The sequence below is a fragment of the Chiloscyllium plagiosum genome, chromosome 16 (assembly GCF_004010195.1).
Source record: "Chiloscyllium plagiosum isolate BGI_BamShark_2017 chromosome 16, ASM401019v2, whole genome shotgun sequence".
Taxonomy (NCBI): domain Eukaryota; kingdom Metazoa; phylum Chordata; class Chondrichthyes; order Orectolobiformes; family Hemiscylliidae; genus Chiloscyllium; species Chiloscyllium plagiosum.
The window spans coordinates 49,820,400-49,829,081 of NC_057725.1; the positions used below are offsets into that span (position 1 = coordinate 49,820,400).

Sequence of the window (8,682 nt, forward strand, 5' to 3'; positions counted from 1 at the left end):
ACTTTTCCGGACTTGTCCGACCTGCCTAGCTCCTTTTCCACCTATCCACTCCACCCTCTCCTCCCCCACTCACCTATTGTACTCTATGCTTCTTTCTTCCCACCCCCACCCTCCTCTAGCTTATCTCTCCAAGCTTCAGGCTCTCTGCCTTTATTCCTGATGAAGGGCTTTTGCCCGACACGTCAATTTTGCTGCTAGTCGGATGCTGCCTGAATTGCTGTGCTCTTCCAGCACCACTGATCCAGAATCTGGTTTCCAGCATCTGCAGTCATTGTTTTGACTGTCAAACATGGGTTTTCTGACCCAAATGGCCCTCCTTGGTGTTATTCAACCATAGAACGTCACTACACAAGTGATTGTAAACCCTTCAAGTAACAGTTTCTTCCTTAGTCACCATAGTTTGGGCAACATTTGTCATGTAGACAAAGCCAGTCACAAAATACTCATTTAACACTTCACCCACACCTCTTGCCTCCAAGGTGTAAATAAAACTTAATTTCCAATTGGTCCCACAACTTGTACTATGAGTGGACTGAAAGATTTTGGGACTTCCTTTATGGTAGCTGCCAGTCTTTTCCATAATATTTATTTCTCACGTTTGCTTTTTTCATCTTCCTCTGAATTTTCTATAACCAGCTTGGCTCTCAATTGTTCTTAGCTGACACCTGTCATAAGCATACTTTTTACATTTAAACTTAATGTCCAAGTGCCATTCAAGAAACTCTGGTTTTGTTTGTCCTACTTGCTTCAAGGAAACATACCTCAAAATGCCCAAATCATCTCAGTGAAGGTAGCCCATTATCGAGCTATTGTTTTTCCCAACAACGTGCAGTTCCAGTTTATCCAGCCTCCACCAGATATTTATATTTATTTGGAATTGACCAATGTCATTTTCCACAATCATCCCAAACTATGGCACAATGATCAGTGCCATCTAAACACTCCCCACTTTATCCCACATTATAACCACTTGATGTTTACAACAGAATAATGTCCGCAGGTTTGTTTCATATATCCTACCACCACCTGGTGGCCTATAGATGACACCAAGCAATGTAATTTCACCCATCGTATTCTTTAAGTTTAGTCAAATAAATTTTGTTCTTGTACCTTCTGAAACAAACTTTCTCCAATGTTTCTCAATCAAAACACTACCCCTCCATCAGATTTTCTGAACATCTTGTAACCAAAATTATTTCACAAGACAAATCTGTTACCACCACCACAAAACAAGATCAGGCAATCTCAGTAATGCCCCAATCTTATCAACAACATGAATGCAGTGAAACCCCAATTTAGACTTAATTACTTTTTCCTCTTACTCTGATTGTACCCATTAACTTACTATTCTTTACTTTAAAAGTACTATTTGACTCTACCAGCATTGTGCACTGATACTTGCCAATATTCTCTCCTGGTTCCCACAATCGTGCAGGTTTAATTAAATCTTTCCCAAAAGCACAAGCAAAACACCCCACAAGGAATGGAGCCCCAGGTCTGTCAGATGCTGACTTGTACTGGTTCTTGTCCTGCAGCTGTTCTGTGACAACCTTGACATTGACACCAGGGAGACAAAGTAGCATCCTGCAGTCAAGTTGACAGCCACAAAAATGCCCATTTCTTCTGCTAAAGACTCGCCGACCAATGGCGGCCTTCTTCCCACACATCGGGGCCACCTGTGCTATCAAAGATCTATCGCTCACCGTGATATCCAGAATTGAAAGGAGTTTAGTAAATGGGCCCTTTGAGGATTCCTGCACCAATCGTTTCTCTTGTAGTGCCTGTAGTCACTCCTTCCCTATCTCCACACTTTCCTCTAACTTGCTTTTGTGATCACCTTTCTGAATGGGCTATTCCTTCATTCGCTGCATCACTGAGGCAACTCTGAATTCAGATGTTCGTACCTGGGCTCAAGCTTGTGTAGTCCATGATACTTCTTGAACTTAGGCTTTTCTGGGTCACAAGTAGTTGACATGATTCCCCAAGTGATAGGGTTAACATTTCGCTTGGTTGAGCTGTCTGCCAATCCTTAACATTAAAATCTTGACATGACTTTCACCTTGTTGTGGTACTGTTACCTATAAACTATGAGAAAACAGGAGTTCTTGGCACTTATTCGCCACCACCACCAGCTTCTCTTGTGCCAATAAATTCTTAAAACTTCCAAACTGGCACAGTGATTTTCAAAATTACTGGAAATGAAAGTTTCCAACAGCAGCTGCTAAACAAAATTGATTAACTCAACTCTCCTGTGATGTCACTTACACTATTTAAATCACACTCAAGTTCAAGGGTACTCCGTTTCAACTTTTCACCCCAAAGGCAAGTGAAAAGTCCAAAATTGTAAACTCTCTGCAGATCAGAAATGTGCTTCAAGGATCCAACTCACCCATGGAAGCCAGGTCAAGAATGACTTGCTATGATATTCCATCAAAATGGAGGGTGGGGATGCCAAAAGATGGGCAAGTGGCATACTTGGCACTCATTTCTGAAAAGTTCCAATGGCATTCCTCAACTACTGGTCAATTTCACAGTGGCAAGTAGTTTATAAATAAGAAGGAAAATTTAACTGAAACCTGGAAAGGGTTGAGATGACAGAGCAAGGAGAGATTTTTTTTTTTTTTTTTAAAAAAAGCACTTACTATTTAATCAAAAAATTAAATTAGATCGACCAAGTAACAGAGAAAGTTGAAGTAGTAAATCAGTAGATGGTGGCTATTTGGATTTCTAGAAAGCTTTTGAAAAAGTAGCAAATAAAAGGCTAATTAACAAATTTAAGATGTTTATATTACCTTCAGCTGGAATCATAATATAACATAGGAGTGATCAAGATGCATTTTAATTTGGCTGTCATACAGACATGACAGTACAAATTCTTCAGCAATCAGTACTGTCCCACAATCAATCAATCAATCAGTTGAGACAATTGTTGCAGTTACAACCAACTCATTACACCAAACACTGAACCCAAAACCAACATTAAAAAAGTGCCTTGGAAAATCTCCTTGACATAATTCACAGAACACTGTCTGGTCACCAGAATTTCTGAAAAAAAAGTGGAGTGATTGAATTCAAATCTCCATTAAACCTGTAAATACTTTATAATTGCATCTTCTCACCTTTCAAAAGAGAGAGAACTTGGTATTTTGAGCTGTATGGTTCTTGTAAGAGTCATTTGTATAGGTATATGAATAGGAAGGGTTTGGAGGGATATGGACCGAGTGCTGGCAGGGGGGACTAGATTGGGTTGGGATAATCGGTTGGCATGGATAGGTTGGACCGAAGGTAAAAACAATGACTGCAGATGCTGGAAACCAGATTCTGGATCAGTGGTGCTGGAAGAGCACAGCAATTCAGGCAGCATCCGACAAGCAGCAAAATCGATGTTTCGGGCAAAAGCGCTTGATTCCTGAAGGGCTTTTGCCCGAAACATCGATTTTGCAGGTTGGACCGAAAGGTCTGTTTCCAAGCTGTACATCTCTTTGACTGTATGACAATGGAGACTATAGCTGTCAATAGTATATGGCAGTAGTTGCCAGGTGGCCCATGGACTGATATAAAATGCAAGTCACGACCATACAAGGATGCAGGCCAAACCTGAATTCCACCACTCATGAGTAATCACACAACCATTCTAGTTCCTGCATATGAAGCATAAGCAACACTGATTTTACAAAATTTAACATTAGGAGTGATCAGGATGGGGATGCCACTTGCATGTTCTCCTCTAAACTCTGCACCATCCTGACAACATACAACAGAGGCCAATTTTTCAATACTTTTGGGGTTGAAGACAAAAGATCAGGCATTGGCTAAACAAAAAGCAAAATAAAAGACTGAGCTTGAGCATGGCATTAACATTAAAAAAAGCAGTATTCCCTTTGATTCAGTTTAACTTTTTTGCAGTGACAATCAAGAGAAGGCTGGGCAGGATTGGGTGATAGTAGCCCATAGGTTATTTGCCCCACCTTGAGTGGTTCTTCTATTTAAAAAAATAAATCTTAGAGAACCACTAACAATAGGGTAAGGGAAAGTTCAATTCGAGGGAATGAACCAAGTGGAAGAGAAAAGATGACTCATGTTTGACCATTTGGGTTAAAAATTAATCTAATCTATAATTGGGTAATGGAACTGCATTATTTTAAGTAGGTACATACTTGTCTGTCTGGATGTGCTCTTGCTCCCTCTTCCTTTCCCACTGCCTATCTGTAGTCACTTGCAACACATGCAGTCTGGCCTTCTCCAGCTCAGATGGTTGCTGCTCTTGAAGCTTTCTAGCTTCTGCTATTTTGTGTTGCTTCTCCAGTTCTTCCTCCTTCTGTTGCAACAGCTCTTGGTGTTTCTCTTCCTGCAGAAAGAAGCACTAATTGTTTAATTTAAATGAAGCAGTTCACACTGGACATCAACTTAAGATGTTGCCAAAATTTTTAAATTCATAGAAATGCCATTTTAAAATATGCCATCTATTATAAAAAGACCTTTAAAATAAGCTACTAAAAACAGTTGAAGGTTTTGATTTGTGGCAAAATCAGAGGTGGTAGAAAAGAATCTACAGAGTTAGCTTACTTGGTGCTCATGAGTTCCTGGATTCTGGACTCGCTAATAAAGGAATGGATACATTACACACTGGCTAAATAGGCATACTGGGAGAATATTTCTCAAAAGATACAAAGAAAAACATACTATCTTCTGACAGTATACATTGAACATGGATGTAGTCATTTGCTGTAATAGAATAGTTAAAAAAAGTCTTCAGATACTCAAGATGTGGAGATAATTTGGGAGATGAACCAACTTTTTAAAATTACTAACACCTCTTTTAGCAAGGCATCCAAAGGACAAGGTGCATTAACTCAGTGATATGCCACTATGATCAAAGTAAAAGGAAAAATAGTTGTTGGAATGAGATACAAGGACACACACAGCCTCCACTAAGCCATATCCTAGTTCAGCATAAAGTGAAACAAGATACTAAGGAAACTATTTCAAAACCAGCTGGCTCAATATAACTTTTGTAAAATTCACTCCAGGGAGGAGTGTGATGCTAGCTGACAAACATTGCCCATCCCTCGTTACCTTTCAGAAGATGGAGTTGAGCTACCTTCTTGAACCTCTGCAGTCCATTTGGTGTCAGTAGATGCACAATGTCATTAGGAAGGGAAAGGAATTCCAGGTTTTTGACTCAGTGATGCTGAAGGAGAAGCAAAAGTCTTTCCAAGTCAGGATGGTGCATAGTTTAGAGAACATGCAGGTGGCATTCCCATTTATTTACTGCCCTTGTCTTTCTAGATGGTAGGTGGTTTCGAAGGGGCTGTTCAAGGAACAATGGCAAATTACTGCAATGTACCTTGTAGATGTTATACACTACTGCTCCAAAAGGATCAGCGGTGGAGGGAGCGAATATGGTGCTAATCAAGCAGGCTGATTTATCCTGGCTATTCCATCACTCCTAACTTGTCTTGTTACAAGGCTATGGAGAGAGAGAGAGAAGGCAAGTCACTTACAGCAAACTCTAGGCTCTGAATTGGTGTTCTTGTTGCTGTAGTATTTACATGGTTATGGATTAGTGGTGCTGGAAGAGCACAGCAGTTCAGGCAGCATCAGAGGAGCAGTAAAATCGACGTTTTGCGCAAAGCCCTTCAATCAGGAATACTGTATTCCTGATGAAAGGCTTTTGCCCAAAATGTCAATTTTACTGCTCCTCGGATGCTGCCTGAACTGCTGTGCTATTCCAGCACCACTAATCCAGAATCTGGTTTCCAGCATCTGCAGTCATCGTTTTTACCTATTTATATAGTTAGTCCACTTCAGTTTCTGGTCAATGGTAACCCCAGGATGTTGACAGTGGGGTATTCAGTGATGGCAATGTCATTGAATGTTAAGGGACCCATGGTTAGATTCTCATGTTGATGATAGTTAATATCAGTTTCTTGGTACCACAATTACTACTTAACACTTGTCAGTCCAAACCTGGAGCTGCATTTAGATCCTGACTGCTTCGGTATTTGAAGAGTTGGGAATGGTACTGATCATTTTGCAAACAAATATCCCCACTCTGACTTTAACAAATTCACAGACTGGTTATTGATGAAGTGGGTAATGATGGTCAGGTCACTACACTGAACAATTCCTGCAAATGAGCTGTCTGATCCCAGCAACCAAATATTTTCCTTTGTAGCAGCTATGAACCAGGGGAGAGATCCCCCACTGGCACAGGGGGAGCAGAAAAGTAACAGTGAACAAACAGGTACTTCACTGGTACCATAACCATACCACCTGAAGTTTCTGTTTTTGGGCTTCTTCTTGTGGCCTTCGGGATTTTGCCTCTTCCTTCCTCTGAGTGGCTTTCTTCTTGGCTCTTTCTTCAGCAAGACATTTCTCATGCATCTGTCAAAAAAAAAGGATGTAGGAATGCTACATTGATCTAAGTGGAGTTTTTATTGGGGATGAAGGTGGTAAGAGCAGAGAACACTCTCTGCCCACTCAATTGTTCAATAGCTGGTTTGCCCATGAGAAAGCCATCTTTAAAAGTAACAGAATGGTATACCTTTTCATCAATCTGAGAATTTTTTTGCTCAGCTTTTCTCTTTTTCTCCTCCTCTTGTTGATCAACTCGGGAACGAGTTTCCAAAACACATCTCAGATGCCTCTTTCTATACAAAAATAAAACAAATCAAAAATTCTACTCAAAAGCATGTAGAAAAATGATAGAACCTATGTTGTATAGTGTCCACATTGTGTTTTCATAAACCCTATGCATTCATCATCTGTGGTCACATTTAAAATTTCGCATTCAATTTTATTGAATCAAAAAAATTGTAGTTGAAGGGTTCAACCATTAGAAAATTATCGACATTGGAATCTAGGAGAAAGTGGGGACTGCAGGTGCTGGAGATCAGAGTCAACAAAAGTGCTGTGCTGGAAAAGCACAGCCAGTCAGGCAGCATCCAAGGAGCAGGAGTCATCGTTGTTTCAAGCATAAGTCTTTCATCAGGAATGTGCCCCTCCTGCTTCTCAGATGCTGCCTGACTGGCTGTTCTTTTCCAGCTTACTCTGACTACACTGGAATCTGGACAACATTTTGCCACCCAAGGCAAGACTTGCTTTTAGTTTTAGTTTACAGCTTTGGTTCTCATTTCTAGGAGATTTTTGACAGCTCTGTTCCACAAAGTAACTGTCAGAATGGATGTACAGCTCTGTGTTGCTGATGGGATCCATGAGCAGTATCTCAAATGCAGAGGTCACTTCTTCTATATAAAAAAGGGCTAGAGTGACAATCTGCAGGGAATTGATACTCCCTGAAAAAAAAAAATGCCGCTGTATGTTTCTTCAATTATCTAGATACTTTATTTTCCCTCCCACTTTGAAAAAAAATCATTTTTCAGATCATCTCCTAATCCCTCTAATCAATTCATAGAATCCCTATAGCATGGAAACAGGCAATTTGACCCAACAAGTCCACACTGACCCTCCAAAGAGTAACCCATCCAGACCCTATCACTCTGGGTTTTTCAACCCTGACTAATGTACCTAACCTACGCACATTCTTGAACACTATAGGCAATTTAGCATGGTCAATTGTCAATTCACCTAACCTGCACATCTTTAGACTGTGGGAGGAAATCGGCATGTGAAGGAAACCCAAGCAGACAGGGAGAATGTGCAAACTCCAAACAGACAAACAGTCACCCTATGCTGGAATCGAACCTGGGTACCTGGAGCAGTGAGGCAGCAGTGCTAACCACTGAGCCACCGTGCCACCTAAACCCTCACCAATTCTCAGAAATAAAAATCAACAAAACCCAATTTGTTTATCCACTGTTTAAAAGCATCATGTTTTAATCTGTAAAAATAATAATCCGAGAACAAGCACATTCACATGAAACAACAAACTAACTATCCTATAAGTTTGTGCGAAGATTTGTAGCTCGGGTGCTCGTTGCTGTGGTTCTGTTCGCCGAGCTGGAAGTTTTTGTTGCAAACATTTTGTCCCCTGGCTAGGCGACATCATCAGTGCTTGGGAGCCTCCTACGAAGTGCTTCTTTGATGTTTCCTCCGGTGTTTATAGTGGTCTGTCCCTGCCGCTTCCGGTTGTCAGTTTCAGCTGTCCTCTGTAGTGGTTGGTATATTGGGTCCAGGTCGATGTGTTTGTTGATGTAGTTTGTGGATGAGTGCCATGCCTCTAGGAATTCCCTGGCTGTTCTCTGTCTGGCTTGCCCTATGATAGTAGTGTTGTCCCAGTCGAATTCATGTTGCTTGTTGCCTGCGTGTGTGGCTACTAAGGATAGCTGGTCGTATCGTTTCGTGGCTAGTTGATGTTCATGTATGCAGATTGTTAGCTGTCTTCCTGTTTGTCCTATATAGTGTTTTGTGCAGTCCTTGCATGGGATTTTGTACACTACATTAGTTTTGCACATGTTGGGTATTGGGTCCTTCGTTCTGGTGAGTTGTTGGACATCGACTTGGACACATCGACACATCGATCTGGACCCAATATACCAACCACTACAGCAGACAGCTGAAACTGACAACCGGAAGCGGCAGGGACAGACCACTATAAACACCGGAGGAAACAACAAAGAAGCGCTTCGCAGGAGGCTCCCAACCACTGATGATGTCGCCTAGCCAGGGGACGAAACATTTGCAACAAAAACTCCCAGCTCGGCGAACAGAACCACAACA

General features: G+C 41.2%; 1 protein-coding gene across 1 annotated transcript in view; it reads right to left on the minus strand.

Annotated features, from left to right (window-relative positions):
- LOC122557882 (inner centromere protein-like) overlaps positions 1-8,682 on the minus strand; it is a 67,308-nt gene that overhangs the window by 21,190 nt on the left and 37,436 nt on the right. Inside the window, exons 11-13 of the mRNA XM_043706050.1 lie at positions 6,548-6,653; positions 6,274-6,387; positions 4,158-4,348 (exon numbers count right to left, since the gene is read on the minus strand). Of these exons, the coding sequence (XP_043561985.1) occupies positions 4,158-4,348; positions 6,274-6,387; positions 6,548-6,653 (411 nt within the window). The remainder of the gene's footprint in view (positions 1-4,157; positions 4,349-6,273; positions 6,388-6,547; positions 6,654-8,682) is intronic.